Source organism: Melanotaenia boesemani, chromosome 22 (assembly GCF_017639745.1).
Source record: "Melanotaenia boesemani isolate fMelBoe1 chromosome 22, fMelBoe1.pri, whole genome shotgun sequence".
Classification (NCBI taxonomy): Eukaryota; Metazoa; Chordata; class Actinopteri; order Atheriniformes; family Melanotaeniidae; genus Melanotaenia; species Melanotaenia boesemani.
In genome coordinates, this window is record NC_055703.1 from 2,055,097 (window position 1) to 2,073,377 (window position 18,281).

Genomic DNA, 18,281 nt, shown 5'->3' on the forward strand with positions numbered 1-18,281 from the left:
TTTCAATCGTGCTGAACATCACTCTGGAACTACCTTTTACATCGTGCTGAACATCACTCTGGAACTACCTTTTACACCATGCTGAACATCACCCTGGAACTACTTTTTACACCGTGCTGAACATCACCCTGGAACTACTTTTTCAGTCGTGCTGAACATCACTCTGGAACTACCTTTTACACCATGCTGAACATCACCCTGGAACTACTTTTTATACCGTGCTGAACATCACCCTGGAACTACTTTTTACATCGTGCTGAACATCACCCTGGAACTACTTTTTACATCGTGCTGAACATCACCCTGGAACTACTTTTTACATAGTGCTGAACATCACCCTGGAACTACTTTTTACATCGTGCTGAACATCACCCTGGAACTACTTTTTACATCGTGCTGAACATCACCCTGGAACTACTTTTTACATCGTGCTGAACATCACCCTGGAACTACCTTTTACATCGTGCTGAACATCACCCTGGAACTACTTTTTACATCATGCTGAACATCACCCTGGAACTACTTTTTACATCGTGCTGAACATCACCCTGGAACTACTTTTTACATCATGCTGAACATCACCCTGGAACTACTTTTTACACCGTGCTGAACATCACTCTGGAACTACTTTTTACAGAGGTGTTGCTGCCTCAGATTCACTATCAGCTCATATTTTCCATCTCATGATGAACTGTCTGTTTCATCCTCTGATGTGTTGGTGATCGGCTACTGGGGATGAAATGTGGATCCCTGAGAATCTGGTTTCCTTGAGGTTTACCTTTGAACGTTTGTTGGAACTGGGGCTATATCACTACATTTAGAAAATTTGAGGAAAATACTTTTCTTACAGACTGATAAAGAAGGATGTTGACGTGGACACAGCTGTTCTCATTCCTGCATTACTTTAAACGAGGCAGAGATTTAATCTGATATACCTTTTCATGGAAAACATTTGACTTGCCAAGAATGGACGAATGCAGCTGAAATACATTTTATTTCAAGCATGTCTTATTCCAGTTCAGTAGCCCAATAAACCAGAATAAAGGACCGGTTTGAATAATAACATGAGCTGGAACCGGATTAACTAAATTCTACCATTGTAAATTACACTTTTGCTTTCTCTTCAATGACACAACAAATGATCTCCTGATGCCTGTGATAGCATGAAGTCTGTAAACTGCTCAGAGCTTGTCATCCAGTAGAAAGTGTGGAACCAGGTGTGGATGTAAGGTCAGGCAGTCACTGCTGCTGATGGCAGCAGATTCCCAAAAGTGATGCAGAAAGCTGTAGAAAGAGTCAAGCAGCCTCCAGAGGCGGTTGAAGTGTGGTTGGGGAACATCTGTAGCTCTCTAATCTCAGTCCAACGGTGATGTATGAAGCTCCGCTGGAGAGAAGCCTCCCGCTCCATGAGCATGCAGACTCCAGGAATTAAGGCAAACCTGCATCCACTCAGCAATACACACACCAGTAGATTAGGTTGAACAGGATGTAGGCGCCTGGAAAAATCATGCGAGAGTAAGTATCAATGGTGTGGGTGTTCTGGATGATCCGAAAGCCCCGAATGCCTTTCTTCTTGGTTCCTGCAGACTCATTGTCCAATGTGAGATGCACCACCATCCGCTCCTGTTTGTCTGATGCATCCTCAGCTGCCATGGAGGCTCTGGTATACCCTGCCAGGCTGTTAGCGTCCGCCTCGCTGTACGTCCCGTCCATCATCATGGTCTTAGTGTGAGGCAGTCCACAGCTGCAGGGGAGGCTTTGGGACTGGGTGAAAGTAGGAAAAAAATCAGGTTTCCAGCAACATTTGTGGTTTAAAGTGATTTCTGAAAGCTAACGTACCTGTTCCCTCACTTTTTCTCTAAGCTTGCGGTCTTTCCCATCCCTCACCGTGGTCAGGTAGTTGACGGCAGCGTATTCAAGCACAGAGAGGAAGACGAAGACAAAGCTGACCCAGAGGTAGATGTCCACAGCCTTGATGTAGGAGACTCTGGGCATGGAGGCGTTGACTCCGGTGATGATGGTGGACATTGTGAGCACCGTCGTTATCCCTGAAGCACAGAGAGTAAACAGATGTTTTTTATGAACATGAAACATGACAATCTCGTGTGATTGCAGCGGCATGATGGAACTTTCGGCAGCTCCATGCTTGTTTCTCAAGCCACGTGTTTCCTAGCAACGCGGAACTGATGCAGTACACGTTCCGTCTGTCATACACCCTGCTTCCCACGCGAGGCCAAACTGGGTCCATGTCTATCAAAAACAAACGAGGAGCAGAAGATCACAGGCTCCCATTCACCAGCATCTTCTTACAAATCTTCTTTAACCTGGTCTCAGGTTGTACTTCAGGTTTTAATGAAAACTCAGACATGTTGTTCCCTCTTAGACCGCTCGGTACCGATCTCTCTGTAAGTTAAAGGAGGTACCAGCTGCTCCTGATCTGCAGGTAAACACCAAAAAATGTTCAAATTACTAAATATTTTATAAATAACCAACAGTTCTTAAAAAAGTCGGACAAAAACACTCCTGAGATTCTGCTTTTGTCTTTTGATGATCAGGATGAAACTAATGAGCAGTTCTCTTGAGTGGTTCTGGCCTAGGGACAAAAACAGGACATAAATACGTCCCTGAACACCTCTGTCTTTGTACAAAGCTTGAAATGAGGACTTGAGAACAACTTTGTTCTTAGGAAGTTCAGCGAATGAGGCCTGTTACGTCCCAGGGCTGCACCCTGGGCTGGTGTAAGGTTGGTGCTGTTTGTCATTCTTCACCTGGCCTACTGGGGACTCCTGCCTCCGGTGATTGGTTCACTAGGCTTCCGCCTTCCTTCTGGAGAGAGAGACTGACATGAGGATCTCATTGGACTATGGTTCTGCTGAGCCGAGTCGTCATCGACCAATCAGCATCTGAAAAGACCTTTCAAGGCGGGACAAAGCCAGGAATCAGGGCAGCTGTGTTCCTTCGGCCCACAGCCCACCAACTCTGGGATTGTGTGTGTAATTGTAGCTGGTCTGAGTACCGATTGCAGTTTGTAAGAGCTTTACCTTCCTCATTTTGTAGTTACACTATTGTGTTTGTTGATGGCTAGAATTGTGAGCTCTCCTTCTATTTTGTATTTTGGTTTATACAGTTTGTAAGAGTAAGTACGATAAACTCTAATTTTATCTGAAGGATATTTGTAAGGAGCTCTATTTTTGTGTTAAAGTTCAAGAGAAGATTGATATTTTGGTTTGTGTAGATATTAGATTTTGTACTGGATTTAAATAAGTTTTAGTTTGTAAATATTAAGGATTTGTTATTTTGTTGTCCTTGGTTAATTTGAACCCGGTTGTATATTTGAACTTATTATTAAATATTTGTACTTATTTTAAACCGGATCCAGTTTGCTTTTGTTATGGACCCTAATTACCCCTGGTTTCGAAAGGGGTCGTAACAGGCCCAGCGTGGCGTGCAGGAGAACACAGCAGATGCCTGTGATGGGCAGCTTCAGCACATCTGACCCAGAGACACGGCGGACTCTGCAGACCCTGGAACCTTCCACCAGAACCCTTTATGGAAACTGGATCCGGTCTCACTGAGGCTGCATGTCCTAACGAGATAGAAATTAGAGCTCATAGAAAGGTTGGAGCAGGGTAAATAGTAAGAACACTAAAAACTTTCTCCTGTTCCTCAGAATAACGTCAAATTCCTCTGATGCAGTGTTTCTCAAACGGCGGTCCATGTACCCGTTGGGGGACACAAGAAATAAAAACAGGAGGACTTGTTCCATCTTTTCTTTCTGACTGGGAACGAGATGGGTCAGTTCAGGGAGTCAGGATTACTACACCCATGTGGAAAAGGACACGTATGTACACTCAAAATAAATATATATTATATATTAAATGTTCCAGATACCTGGAATTAAATATTTGCTGCTTTTATGAATCCATGCTAATCTGGAGGCTGCAATAAATCTGGAAATGAGTCTAATAAACAAAATATGTACATATAATTAATTTTTTTGATTAATAAATGTTAAATAGAAATATAATGTATAAATGAAATATACAATATTTCATATATTAAATTAAACCAATTTATTTAAAATATATAAACTGATCATCTTTATAAATCAATTTAAAAAGAATGTTTATGTAATAAGTGTAGCAGACTCGGCCTCGGAAAATAAAGATTGGAACTTTTGTTTAATTCTGACTGAATAAAACATTTTGAGGATTTTTCTCCTTACAAACACTCCAGAGTGGGGGTCTGACTGGTAAAAGCCCAGGACTCAGATTTATGACTTGGTTTCTACTTCCACAGGTCAACAAAGGCCGACTCTCTCCAACCTGGACTGCAGAGTACTTCGTTCATTTATATACAAGATCTGGGAAGTTTCTGAACTTTAACCTTCTGCAACACATTTTATCTTATAACCAGCTAAAAATGTGTTTGGTGGTACTCTTCATTCAGGACGTTGTCCTTTGAAGTCGTTCATGTTCTCTCTAAAACTTGTGTTTTCCCTCAACTGATAAGATTGCCTGAAAAAAAAAAAAAGGTTGCTTAACTGGAAACAGGAAATCTGGAAACACCCCAAGAAATGTTTATCTTACATAGCAAAAGGGTAAAAAAGCATGTAAAATGTTTCTCTGTGTCCCAAAGACTTTGTATGAAGAGTAAAAGATTCTACTTTTATTATTTTAAAATGTTCATTTAAATAGATATGTTTTATCTTGATACCATGCTCAGGCATTTAATCTTTATCATTTTTGTATGAGGTTTAATCAACGAGCTTGATTCATTTGTGATCTGAAACTTTAACCTGTGTTTGTTTGAGGTAAAATCTTCGTACTATTTTTATTGCGCCTTTTCAACGATTAATGGATGATTTTAATGATGTTTTATTTAAGGCTTTAATAACTTGGACATGCAGATATATTCAGAAAATGTTTAATTTGATACTCTTAATGAAATGATCAGACCAGCCTACGTCTGTTATCTGGGCCGACCACTAAAGTCCTGAATGCTTATTGGTCAAGATAATGGTCCAGTATCCTTTCGTGGGGCGGGCCTTTAAACTAACACTGTTGGAGCTCAGAACAAAGAGTCTGGTCTGTCTTCAGCTTCGTCAGGAGTTGTACTTGAATCTGCTCAAAAATGGCTCCTCTCCTTCAGAAGTCCTAGAGACGTGGATTTCTTAGGACACTTTGTCTGAATGCAAAAGAGAATCATGATGCTGGAGAATTAAGTTTGCTGTGATGTGAAGAACATCATCAGATACTAAGGTTTTGGGCATGCATTCAAGATGCAGATTGATTTTGTTCCTTTTTTTCCTTGGACTGATTAACTGCGTTTAGTTTATTCCTTTTCAGCTGATACTTCTCTTTTCTTTAGTCATGTTTTATCTTTTGGATTTTTAATATTGATCCTAGATTTTGATCTTTAATGTGGACGACTGGTTAACGCAGGCTGCCCACAGCTTCAGAACCAGTTCTACAGTTTCTGTAATGGTGTCTCCCTGAGGACCCGGAAATTCAGCCACACACACAGTGATAGATTCCAAGAAAGTAATTTATTCAGTCCAGGTAATGGAGGAGATGAGCAGGGTTTGGTCCAGTAGGAAGCGGTGGCGCCTTCCTCAGGTAAAGCAGGGAATAATATCCTGAAAGGACTCCAGAAACAGTCAGGATGATCCACAATCCAAACAAGCAGAGATTTAAGAAGCCAAGAGTCATAAACAGGGGTAGGAGGCAGACTACTTAGCTGGGGCAGGCGAATATCCGTGGTCGTTCCAAAACAGGTCAAAATCCAGGAGAGCACAAGGCAGGAGCAGTCCGACAGGGGATGAGGCAAGAGAAGTCCAAGGGCCGTAACTGGGTCAAACACAGGACTCAGGCAACAAGAGTAAACGCTGGACATCAACAAGGGAAAACAATGCTGACCATCTGGCAGGGAAGCAAGGACTGGAGTGAGCTTAAGTAGGGAGGAGAGCAGGTGAACAGAGTGAGTAATCAGGGCTGCACCAGGTGGAGCAGATGAGTGTGATGAGGAGCTGTAGGCTCAGCAGAGCAGCAACCATGACAGTTTCTTTTGGGACTGATCCAAAGCTGGACTTTTCTCTCCTGCGTACCACTGCAAACCATTCACGGCCAATCCTCGATACCACCAGCCGAGCCGCGGTACCAGACCGTACCAGCAGACCGAGCCTCCAGACCCAAGCCTACGAACCATCACGTGGGACAAACCTCCTTCCTCCCTGGAAGCTGCGAGTTGGAGCTACCACCTCCTCAGGCCTCCCCTGGAGCTGAGAGTCACCACAATGGTCATAAGTTGCCTCTGGTCCGAACAGAACCTGAGTTTAGGGGGTGCTGGGTTAAAGATTCTACAGTGGAAACAATGTTGGTCTGATGGATGAAGGTCCGGCTGGATCCTGGTCTGGTCCTGGATGCAGAGTGAGAGAAGCTCAGTACGAAGTGAAGGAACCCTGAAAGTAATAAAATTCTGTCTGTTCTGAGTAAAAAGGGTGGAGTTTAAAAGAAAGACCATCGCCAGTCACCGTGACCAGATCATGCAGACGTTTAAAGAGCAGGGAACGCTGAGTCATGTCATCCTGATATCTACCGAGATAAACACAACTACACGTTGAAGTATCTTATTCTCAGCATTTCATAATTGGGCTTAATTAAATTGACATAGATTAGGATAATTCTGGGATGCAGCTTAAGCAGACTGCAACTTGCTAAGAGTGGTGAATTTTAGACTCCATGTATAAACAGGCTGATGTAAAGCTTAGCACCATGTGTGTAAACATGTGTGTTTTCACAGGACTGGTCACTTCAGGACTTCAGGAATGTCTTTGTCTGAAACGTATATAATACACATGTTTTCAGGGGGATTCTCAAAATTGGCCAGAGACCTCACAGAGATGCATATCTGTTTAAGATGTCACTTTTTGTAATAAACCATCATTTTTTTTACATAAAGCTGATGTCCGGAGCTCTTCTTCTTACCTGAAAGTATTTTTGTCACATCACCTGCGTCCACAAAATAAACAACAACGTCTACAAGCTGACTTTTGTTGGGTGAAAGGGAATTTCATCCCTTTGGAAGTGGCCTTTATGAAGAGTTTGACCAACCACATCCCCCCTCCACCTCCATGAGTCTGACCAGGCAGAATTGTGCTGCTTCTTCCTACCTAAGGAGACCCTGGCAGGGACGGCCCTGCGGTCGATCCAGAAGGACACCCAGGACAGCATGACCATCAGAGTGGCGGGAAAGTAGGTCTGCAGCAGGAAAAAGAAGATGTGACGACGCAGAGTGAAGTTGATGTACAGACGATTGTACCAGCCTGGAGAGAGAGAGGCAAACACAGCAGATGTTAACGTGCTGGAGGTCACAACACCAGGCTAAGTAGCATGGAGGGTAAGTGTTGCAGCCTGGAAATATTAAGGCATGATACATCCTAACGAACACATTCTCCAGGAGAAGTGCTGCAGCAGTTTTTCTTTCCGTTTATCCTTCAGGTGATTTTTCAAGTTGTTTGTTTTGTTAGTATGTTCTGTTGTGGATGCTAACATGTGAGCTACAGTCCGGTGGGTGTGTGCGGTGTGTGTGTAGCTGCTAGTTCATGTGTGGATTGTGGTCACTTTGCATGTCCTAGCTGCCTCAACAAAATACACATATTAAGAAAAGATATATTCACAATAAAGTTGTCAAAATGGAGACGGAGTCCCGTCTGCTTTAGTGCAGCATATGCTAACACACCGCTAACAGGATGCGGGCCAGAACTGCAGAGAGCTGCATGTAAATGATTCTAAAGCTGCCCTGTGGTGTGTTCCAGGGTGGGACCTAACATTCCTCAACCCTGGAATTAAACTGAACTTTAAAGACCTGACACGGTTTTATTACATGCCCTGCTGATTAATGACACCCTGTATCAGTAACACTAGCTTGTTTTTTGATTTTATTTTTTTTATTAAAAAGACATCCCAGATATCAGTAAATGGGAAAACAACTAAAAATAACAGAAAAGGCAAAGATATTTCACCACATGTCAGGAATCTGCAACCATGAGGCCTGAGTTTTTATCTTCTTCTTCCAGAGCGTGAGCTTGGTTGTGGGCAAAAACCCTCCCTGTCCAGGGCTACCTTTCCTCCTCCTCGTGACCTTGCATTGGAATTAGCAGGAACAGCCAGTGGATGGATGCTACATGATAATAATGTAGAAACTGACAGAGCAAAGCTGCAGCAGGACTCAGCGTTGCTTCCACGCCCTACTTATCCAACTGCAGAAAGAGTAAAGCTGCTGGAGAAGTCAAGACAAAGCTGAACAACAAACATGAAAATCCACCAGAATTTGGCCTGTTTAACAAGTAAACCTGTGTCTGGGAAGCTGAGCATTTATGTCTTTGACTTATAGAGATTCAAGCAAGCTGATATGATTAATTCTGATCTTTTAGCTGATTGATCTCGTAGAACTCTGCTCACTTGGGTTCACTCAGGAATACGGAGTCATGTCTGAAGAGGGGCAGGCGCCAGAAATGTCACATCCAGTTTTCAGGATCAGCTTCTGGTGTGCAGACTTTATTTATTTGTCTCACTCATTCTGACGAATGAAATATTTTAGAATTAGAGGAATAATTATTTCAAATGCCTCCATAATCGCAGCATACAGTAACCACAGGGTCTTAGAGCTACAGGTTAATACACAAATGGAGTGTGGGTTTATGAACCTGTGCTGCTGTAGAAAGCCAGTCTGGAGGTGGTGTGAAACTTCTGAATGAGGAACTGAGAGAGAGAAATCCTGTCGTCTGTGCTCAGGGACTCGTCTCCACTTTTCCAGTACAGCATCAAGTCCTCATCGGTGTAAGCGTCTGAGGGTCAGAAAGCAGAATTTAAATCTACAACTACAAGCAGTTTGCAGCTCTAGTCCAGAAATTGAACAAATTCACAAACTCAGCTGTTCAACCAGCTGCTCATGCAGAGCAAACCACAAAAACAACTTAGTACGACGCAAGAATCCAGAAAGTTGGGATGCTGTGAAAAATGTAAACAAAACCAGAATGCAACAGAGATGTGTGGGCGGTGCTGCAGCTGGGTGGGGGGTGCTCCAGCTGGGTGGGCAGGGCTGCAGCTGTAGTTGGAGAGGGTGAAGCCAGAGACTCCACCCAGCACCGCAGCAGTCGTGTCCTCAGAGGAAGTCCTGCAGGTGCAGAGGGAACCATCACCGCTATTAACCAGGAGGACAAGGAAATGGAAACGGTCTTGATGGAAATTGGGACAACAATAAAAAAGAGAAGCTAAGGAAGCTGCTTCTCACATTCTCTCGCCTTCTTTTACTGACTGGTAAACGTTGTCAGCAGACTCTCCACCTCATTTTATTCTGGACCGTTGGTGTTGCTGTTTCCCGTTTTCCTAAATTTTGTGCGTACGTCTGGGTCAGAGTTGCATGGAGGTAGGAACATTCTCCCGTCAAGTTTGGTTTTTATAAACCCAAAAGTTGACTACATTTGGCACACGCCGATTTTTGTTCCTACACCAGCTTTAGAAATGAGGCCCCAGGATTCAGAATCAGAATCAGAAATACTTTATTAATCCCTTCAGGGAAATTTGTGTTTCCAGTACAACCCATCCAAGACTAGACAATAACAACAACATAACACAAACAGGCATACTGAGGCAGCATCCGTTTCTACAGAGCTCCTTGTCTTAGTTATAGGAGAAAGGTAACATTAGGGGAGTAAGATGTAGCTGGAGAGGATAAAAAAAGGCATCTCCACACTGGGCCTAAGGGCCCTTTATTGAGATACAAAAAACACTCCTCAGTACATAAAGAACAAAAATCAGACATTCACAACATCAGAAACACGTGGCGGGGGAGGAGAGGAGTCTCCCATCGCAGCAAGTGCAGACGCAGCTGAGCGCGTCCAATCAACCCGCTGCCTGGGAGTGGAGGGAGGGGGGAGGGACAACCCAGGCAGGGAATCACGGGGAGGTGTATCTGTAGTGGTGTACTTGAGTGTGGTGCATGTGTGTGCGTAGAAGTGAGCATATGAACTTTGCCCCAGTTCTCCATCGTCTCTGCCGCCTGATGATAGTGGGCATCTTTGGGAGCTGATCCAGGTTAAAGTCCATTGCCCGTGAGGAGGGTGGGGGGACTGAGCATCCGTCAACAAAACATTCCAGGGAGGTTTTAACCAGCCATCCAAGGCCAGCACAGGGAGCCGAATTTGATAACAGCATTTGTTTTGGTTCAGGCCAGAGCTGTTTCATCTGCCTTGAGTCTCTCAGTGGTCCCACTGGCGGCTCCAATCATCCGAATTGTGGGTCAATTTCCTTCCAGCCGAGCCGACAACTTCTCCAAGTTGGTGACCACCTCACGTACAAGCTCAGAAATCGCAACCAGTTTGCCATCCAGAACTGGAATAGCCTCCAGTTTAAGATTTAGCTCCTGCAACTCCAAAAGGCTGATTGTTCATAGCTCCACACACACCGGCACAGAAATCCGGCAGCTTGCCAGTGGCCGCTGTAATGGAAAATTTATTCATATACCCTTATAGTTTGTAGGTTACACTTTGTATGTCTGTGTATTTAGATAAGAACTCCTTCTCACACCTTCCCCCTTTCACTCAACAAATGTTAAGACTTTAGTTAGCTTCCTTTTGCACCCTTCCCCCTTTTTGACACCTTAACATTTGTTGACAGCTATGTCGAGGAAATTACAACAATGACCTCCTACTGTGATGTTATCAGCTCATGCCTGGTATATTAACCAAGCTCACTTGTATCTCCCGAGACTCACACAGACAAACTCCTTTGACTGTGGGACCCTCATTGCTGATCAGCTCTTAATAAATAATACTTTGTTCGATTCTCACTTAGTGTGTGATCTTTGATAACTAAAAATTCCACAACAATTTGGCGTTGTCGGCAGGATATCTTGAGTGACTGACCGGAGGACCAGAACCCGTGATTGCGCATCCTGAAGGATTCTTCAGCCCCTGGGTCAGCCTTAACCGACAGGGGACGGTGGAGGGACTCCGTTCAGGCACCACTGATATCCAGAACGAAGTCTGCATGTGGAGCAGCATCCAGAATCACACACGGTGAGAAGTTTTCATATCGGACTCCCATTTACTGCTCCTTTTCGCAGGGTCCCACTATCTTGTGAGGCAAGGTAGGTCACTATTCTACTGCGGTAGGGTAGAGTTAGTCCGGCACTGGAGTGAAAACTTCAGTGGTAATAAGAGGCGTTTTAGTAATTTTTGTGCCTGGGTTTGGACAACCCGAAAACAGAGAGAAAATCCAGCAGGAGACGTCCTAGCTGCATAATGGGAAACACAGCTGTGACGGGGAAGGAGAGTAAATGGGACTCCCCAATATGTAACAAAGGAATAAATAAATAAATAAATAAAAGGGCCAAACAATAATATTTAAGGGTAAATATAAGTATGTCAAATAGGTGCACCTTATAAAATAACTAAAGAAGAAATAAATATATTACATAAAATAAGTGTATTGCTGAAGCATAAAAGGGAAGAATAATGATACCAAATAATAAGAAGATAACGAAAGAGTTAAAGTGTTAAAGTGTGTGGTTGGATATTTCCCTCACATTCCGAAGCAGCAGACAGAGAGGACACGCTGCCGGTAATAATGAAGCACTGTCTAACAGTTTAAGTAGGATTGAGAAATCTCATGAAGAAATAAAATGGGTACCTTAACAGTAAAAACTAAATTAGAAGGAGATGCTAAAATTACGTCTGGAAAAGATCCAGATAATGTAAAATGATCTGATCAGGCTGAGGAAATGTTTTGCTCTGCTCCAGAATACTTAATACATACAGGGACACTTTCGGGTTGTAAAAACTGGTTGTTTGAAAAACCACAGTTTTTGAGTCTCAGCTGACTTGTATTTGCATTTATAAAATATTTTTATAAGACTTTCAGTCCTTTCAGTCCTTTCTTATGGACAATGCTTTAATTTTATTGTGTTCTTTCTACTTAATTTGTGTGTTCTTTAAACCTTGTCAAACATAAACAATTTTTACCTTAAAGGAAATTAGATACACACACTGAAGATTTATTTTTAGCTTTGTCAAATCTCTGAGAGAAAACACTTGCAACTTTCCTCAGACACATGCATAATCTTTGTAGGATAAATATTGACCCTATTTTCTTTTTCTTCTTTTCCTCCTTCCTCCGTCTCCGTCGGAGACACCCTCTCCTGAAGCTCACAGGCTGCATACCTGACCCGACTCAGTTCTTCCACCGGGATAAAAGTCAGCAGAGACCCACTGATTATATATATATGTATATATATATATATAAAATTTCTATCACCACCATGTCCCACGAACTGATACGGATGCCCATATCTACCAACACCACCCGATGTTCTACAAGATTCAAGAGAAGAAACAAAGACATCTGATATCCAACAATATCCTAGTTTCAAAGAGACTGAAACCAGATGTTTGATGGACGAGTAAACATCTGTTTTTGGATGGTAGGACACCATCCTCCACAACGCTCCTGATCATGCGTTTTGTTCAGAGGACAAGAAGACTGAACTGGGACAAGAAACTGACTGTGAGCTCTGTAGTCCAGCTCCGAGGTGGTGTGGCCGCTGGACTTTGAGGGGCGAACCGAGAGGTGGGTGCTGAAGACCCGAGGTTGGAAAACCATCCGGTTCTACTGACCAGAGAGAGAACATCCACGTGGTGAAAAAAAAAAAAAAGGTCATTGGCCATAAAAATCAAAAGGCAGTTTGCCGTCTGACTGATCCACGGCAGAGCTGACTCGGGGATGGAAGCAGTCATGTGACCAGTTAAAACAATGATGGTGAGATTGTTCTGATTTCTTACCACAAATAATTAATGATTTAATTCAAAATCTTTATTGAAGTTAAGCAGATCTACATCGTTTATGGAAAAAAGTGTTAAAGAGTAAACAGAAGAAGCTTCACGTCTAGACATTTCACACACAAAAGACTAGTTCACAGCTGGAACTAGAGACACCTTTACATACACAAATACACGCACGCTCACTGCAACGAAGTACTTGCTTGCTACTGACATCACATAACATGACATGATGAGCTACGAACCCTGTCTTGTTTGTTTTCATGATTTAGAAAGAACAGAACATGCTTAGCAAGCTGGTGGCAACAACCTTTCCTCAGTTATCCAACACTGATCGGCTCATTTATAGAGGAGAAGAAAATGAGTAAAACGGGATGAAAATAATGTTTTGTTTATTTTATCCCTTCAGATGCATTCTAATGGTTACTCACTGACACATGAAGTTATATTTTCTCCAGATTACCGTCTAACCGTTGACCCAAGATCAGATAAGATGGTATCTCTCTCATTACTACAGCTGAAGTAGTGAGAGTGAGTAAAACCTTCCTGCCAGAGGTGGAAATGCCAACATACTGATCCTTATGTACATTTCTGTAAATACTGAATGGCAGTTTCCATGCTTGGTTCTCTGTGGTGATGCAAACTGCAAGTCCCCTGATTTCCTGAAAACCTTAAGTGTGTGCGTGAATTGCACCAAAACCGTTCATGTGTCTCTGGGTCCTAATTATTTTATTTTGTCTTTCACAAATGGCTTAGATTAGGGTTTTAGTACTCTTGGTACGGTATCTATAATCCATATTAAACAAGAATTGAATCTGAAACAGTTTTAAAGATACAAACTGAAAACATAATAGATTTATTTTTCAGTCAAGCAAACTAAAAATCTGAAATCTGTCTGAAAACAGATGAATCAATAAATAAATTGCTTAGAGGGAATTTCCTAAGACCTAAAGAAAATGCTGATGTATGAATTAAATTACGTTAAGGAGCTCCTCTATTAACTGTTATCAGATGTAACTGTATGCAAATTACTTTTAGTAGAACAAAGAAAACCTTAAAAAACTAAAACAACAAATGTTGAGGCAGATAAAATTACTTTTAGGTCATTGTTAGCTCTGCATTAAAACAGGAAAATGCACTATAAGATGACCAGAGATACCAGAAGAAAATTAAAACTTGTTTCATATTGGTCTGATATCCATGGATATTTTAAACTGATTCTCTTATACAAATAATAATAATGAAAAAAGGGTTTTGTAAAAGACTAAAAGAGGAAAGCGCTGCTCGAGCAAATTTGGCTGATGATGGACACATCATTAAAAGAATTTTAATTGGGTTTACGTCCATATCATCTTGGAGTTGAAAGCATTAATAATAAAAATCTCCAAAACAATTAATGTTTTCCAAACAATTTCAAAATGAACTTTAAGGATCCCCATGAATGCAGGAAAATTGACCTGCTCTGATTCGGCCTTTCTGCGCAGAACAACTGACGTGACTTTGACAAAGTTTCTGACTCTGACCTGAAGACAGACGACTGATGGACTGATATTGAATGAACTTTTCTTCCAGCAGGTTCTTATCCAGGATTGTTTCCACAGAAGGCTGATTGCTGTTTTATAACGCTGTTAATTCTGCTGCCATTAACAGTTACACACATTTATTGTCATTGAAAAGCAGGTCTGATAATCTGTTTACAGGAGGAGGAGACGTCTACTCTACATCTCTTTTTGTAAAATATGTGTATGTGCATTTTAAAATCAAAAATGACTTGACCCTCGTGACATTTTGGGATAAACTTTTACAGGTGGAGTGGAATATATCACCATGTACACATGTGCTTATGCTGATGAGGATTGTTTTTACAGGGGGATGCCGGAACAGGCAACTTCAGGATTCAAGCATACAAGAATTTTGATGTTTTGTGTACAATTTCACTCTTATCTAGGATAATGCGACATATTTACACAGATGGGATGTATATCAGTTCTTTTTTTTTTTTTTGATAAATTGACTATTCCTCCATACACCCCTGGTTCTGCAGGTATTGTGCGCGCTACTGATGGACAACCCTGCCTTTCTTATCATTCATCCCTTGGGTCACTAGGTTGTCACATGGGGTGGACCATGTGACAAAAGGGAGGTGGTATTCTCAATAACATCTCTGATTCCTTTTGAACAGAAAGTTCTTTCACAGGTGCACAGTGTGGGTAAGGAAGGCCTGCCACGCCAGCATCAGATCTGCTCCACTCCTTGGTTCCGGGAGACTGGATCTTGGTCCGGGAGACGAGAAGAAAGCACTGGCGTTTTGAAAGGTGGCTGGGTCCATTCCAGGTCCTGTTGGTCACTCATACAGCAGTGAAGGTCACTGAAAGGTCCACGTGGATTCACACATCCCACTGTAGGAGGTTCCAAGGTACACCAACCCGAGCTCCAGCTGACCTCTCAACCACAGGGCAGAATAATCCCTGAGGTCAGCCACGTGTGAGATAGTCCATTCTCCACGTGACAACATGAAGTACACCCAGGCTGCCGTGAGGGGATGGTCGTGCGTCATCCTCTTCATCCTTGTCACCTCCCTCCTCTGGTACCTGGATCCAACCGGACCTCACCTGACACAACGCACCCCAGCTTCGCCCCAACCCGCCAGACGACTGCAGGGGACAGAAGCACCCTACTTCAGGAGACACCGCCGAGACGACCACATCCTCCAGCATCATGATCACACTGAAAATCTTTGGTGGCAAGTTGCCAATATGTTTGCTCATAAATTGACAAAATTGACAGTTTGCTATGTTTGTGGACTGGTGCCGCATGCCACACCCACTCAATCAGTTTTTATTCCATATCCAGTCCCTTTGAATACCACCTTGTGGACTCTGATCATGGGTAATAGATTACACCCTAGGAACATTACTTGGCCACACCAGCGCCCTCCCCTCTCCTGGAGGAGGCCCGCTGAGTTTTCCAGCAACACAAACTCCACTTGTGTTTCATCCAGAACTGTCTTCCGCTTAAGGGATCGTACAAATCCATATTCTTCTCCACCTCTTTGTTTTCAGCGAAATGGGACAGATGCACTATTCTCTTTAAGACACTCTAGTTTGTCAGCGTATTATTCCTGTCTCATGTATATCCTCACCTTGCCCCAAACGCTCTGACTCGTTCACCTTAAATTCTTGTGATTTATTCCCTGACTGTTCTCTTTCTACAGAGTGGGGTTTAGGGTTCTTGTGTTTAAACATTGCGGCCTTTTCCTGACCCCTTTTATCACCCCCATCTGTTAAACGCGGTATCTTCTCTCCACAGATGAAAGGATTTATGATGGCTTTGCCCTGGTGGGGGGTTGGGGAACTAGCATGGACTGTGGAAGATCTATCAATCTCTTTGGAAAATTTAACCTCTTTAGTGGATTCTGGCTTTAGTTTGCTGCAAAAAGAAGTTTAGGCTTTGAGAATAATGTCTCTATAAAACAAGATGGCTCTTGATTTTTATTAGCTACACAAGGTGACACTTGTGCTCTGATTGGAGATCAATGTTGTACCTTTGTCCCTGATACATCTGTTAACTTGTCTGTGATCCATGATGCCCTTACTGATCTCTGGGACTGGCTTACTAGTGGTTCTTGTATTTCTCCATATGGTGGTTTGAAGTTCTTTCAGTAAATTTTCTCTTTATGTGTGATTAATATGTTGCATTTTAATCAAAGGGGTGGATTGTAATGGAAAATTTATTCATATACCCTTATAGTTTGTAGGTTACACTTTGTATGTCTGTGTATTTAGATAAGAACTCCTTCTCACACCTTCCCCCTTTCACTCAACAAATGTTAAGACTTTAGTTAGCTTCCTTTTGCACCCTTCCCCCTTTTTGACACCTTAACATTTGTTGACAGCTATGTCGAGGAAATTACAACAATGACCTCCTACTGTGATGTTATCAGCTCATGCCTGGTATATTAACCAAGCTCACTTGTATCTCCCGAGACTCACACAGACAAACTCCTTTGACTGTGGGACCCTCATTGCTGATCAGCTCTTAATAAATAATACTTTGTTCGATTCTCACTTAGTGTGTGATCTTTGATAACTAAAAATTCCACAACACCGCCGACAGTGTCCGAATTTTGCGATATGCCAGGAAACCGCCCGCTCTAAACAGCAGAAACACAGTTATCATGAATCCGAATGTATAGATGTCTTCAGCGTCCTCAACAGAAAGGATCGACAGACACATGACTTTCCACGCTCCCCAGGAATCCATCACATATCCAGCTGAAAACGTTCCGCCAGGACAAGCAGGCTCTCCTAGGCCTGTTTTCCGGTTCGAATAAATTTGGTCGATTGCATTTAGGGACCAACTGATCAAATCCATATTCAAGATTGAGTTTCGGAAAGAAATGCAGAGAGAGACTCAGAGAGATGACAGGACAGTAGCAGGTCAGAGTGGGAGAGGGAGGGAGAAGAAAATGTGTCTGCCTCGGTTGAGAGCCGGAAGAAGAAGTGCTTCCATGATGCTCCAGATGTTGTGTACTGGTGAAAGGTCTGGACTGCAGGCAGGCCAGTTCAGCAGCCGGACTCTTCTCCTGTGCAGCTAAAAACTTATAGACGTGTGCCTTGTACCATTTTAAATGAACTTTGGTCCAGAGAAGACGGAAGAAGCTTGTTCTGGATCCTGTTCACATCTGGCTTCTTCTCTGCATGATGGAGCTTTAACCTGCATTTGTGGGTTTCAGGGTGAACTGTGTTCACAGACAGTGGTTTCTGGAAGTCTTCCTGAGTCCATGCAGTGGTTTCAAGTAGGGAATCATGTCTGCTTTTAATGCACAACATCACCAGCATCCAGCGTGCCCCAGCACACAGAGATTCCTCCTGATTCTCTGAATCTTCTGATGATATTCTACACTGTAGATGGTGGATCTTCAAAGTCTGAGGAACATTTTTCTGAAATTGTTCCAGTTTTAGATCTAGTTTGTCTCAGATTGATGAAGCTCTGTCCATCTTTCCATCTGAGAGACTCTGCCTCTCTGAAATGCTCCTTTTATACCCAGTCATGTTACTGACCTGTTGCCAGGTAACCTGGTTAGTTGTCCAATGCTCCTCCAGGTGTTTCTGGTTTGTACCAGGTACTTTTCCAGCCTTTTGTTGCTCCTGTTCCAACTTTTTCCATCAGATTCACTATCAGCTCATATTTCCATCACATGGTGAAACGTCTCCGTTTCATCTCTGATGTGTTGGTTATCTACTACTAAATATGGAATAATGGGATTCTGGAAATCACTGGATTCTGGTTTTATTGACATTTCACATATCATCCTGACTTTTTTTAGAGCTGGGGTTTTATGTATACTATACAGGCACATCAGATATAGCTTGTGTGTTCTGCCATTTCAGCATTAATACTGCTTCCATCAGTGCAGTAAGCCCATCCAAACCATTTAATG

At 42.7% G+C, this 18,281-nt stretch overlaps 1 protein-coding gene across 2 annotated transcripts in view; it reads right to left on the reverse strand.

Moving 5' to 3' along the window:
* Positions 1 to 965: 965 nt before the first annotated feature.
* Positions 966 to 18,281, reverse strand: part of LOC121633890 (gamma-aminobutyric acid receptor subunit rho-2-like) — a 63,786-nt gene continuing 46,470 nt past the window's right edge. The window contains exons 7-10 of one of the 2 annotated variants that reach the window (XM_041976195.1): positions 8,708 to 8,848; positions 7,172 to 7,324; positions 1,852 to 2,048; positions 966 to 1,764 (exon numbers count right to left, since the gene is read on the reverse strand). In XM_041976195.1, coding sequence (XP_041832129.1) covers positions 1,450 to 1,764; positions 1,852 to 2,048; positions 7,172 to 7,324; positions 8,708 to 8,848 — 806 coding nt within the window. In that variant the 3' untranslated portion in view covers positions 966 to 1,449. Of the gene's footprint in view, positions 1,765 to 1,839; positions 2,049 to 7,171; positions 7,325 to 8,707; positions 8,849 to 18,281 lie in introns of both variants that reach the window. The other variant, XM_041976194.1, reaches the window with a different exon arrangement.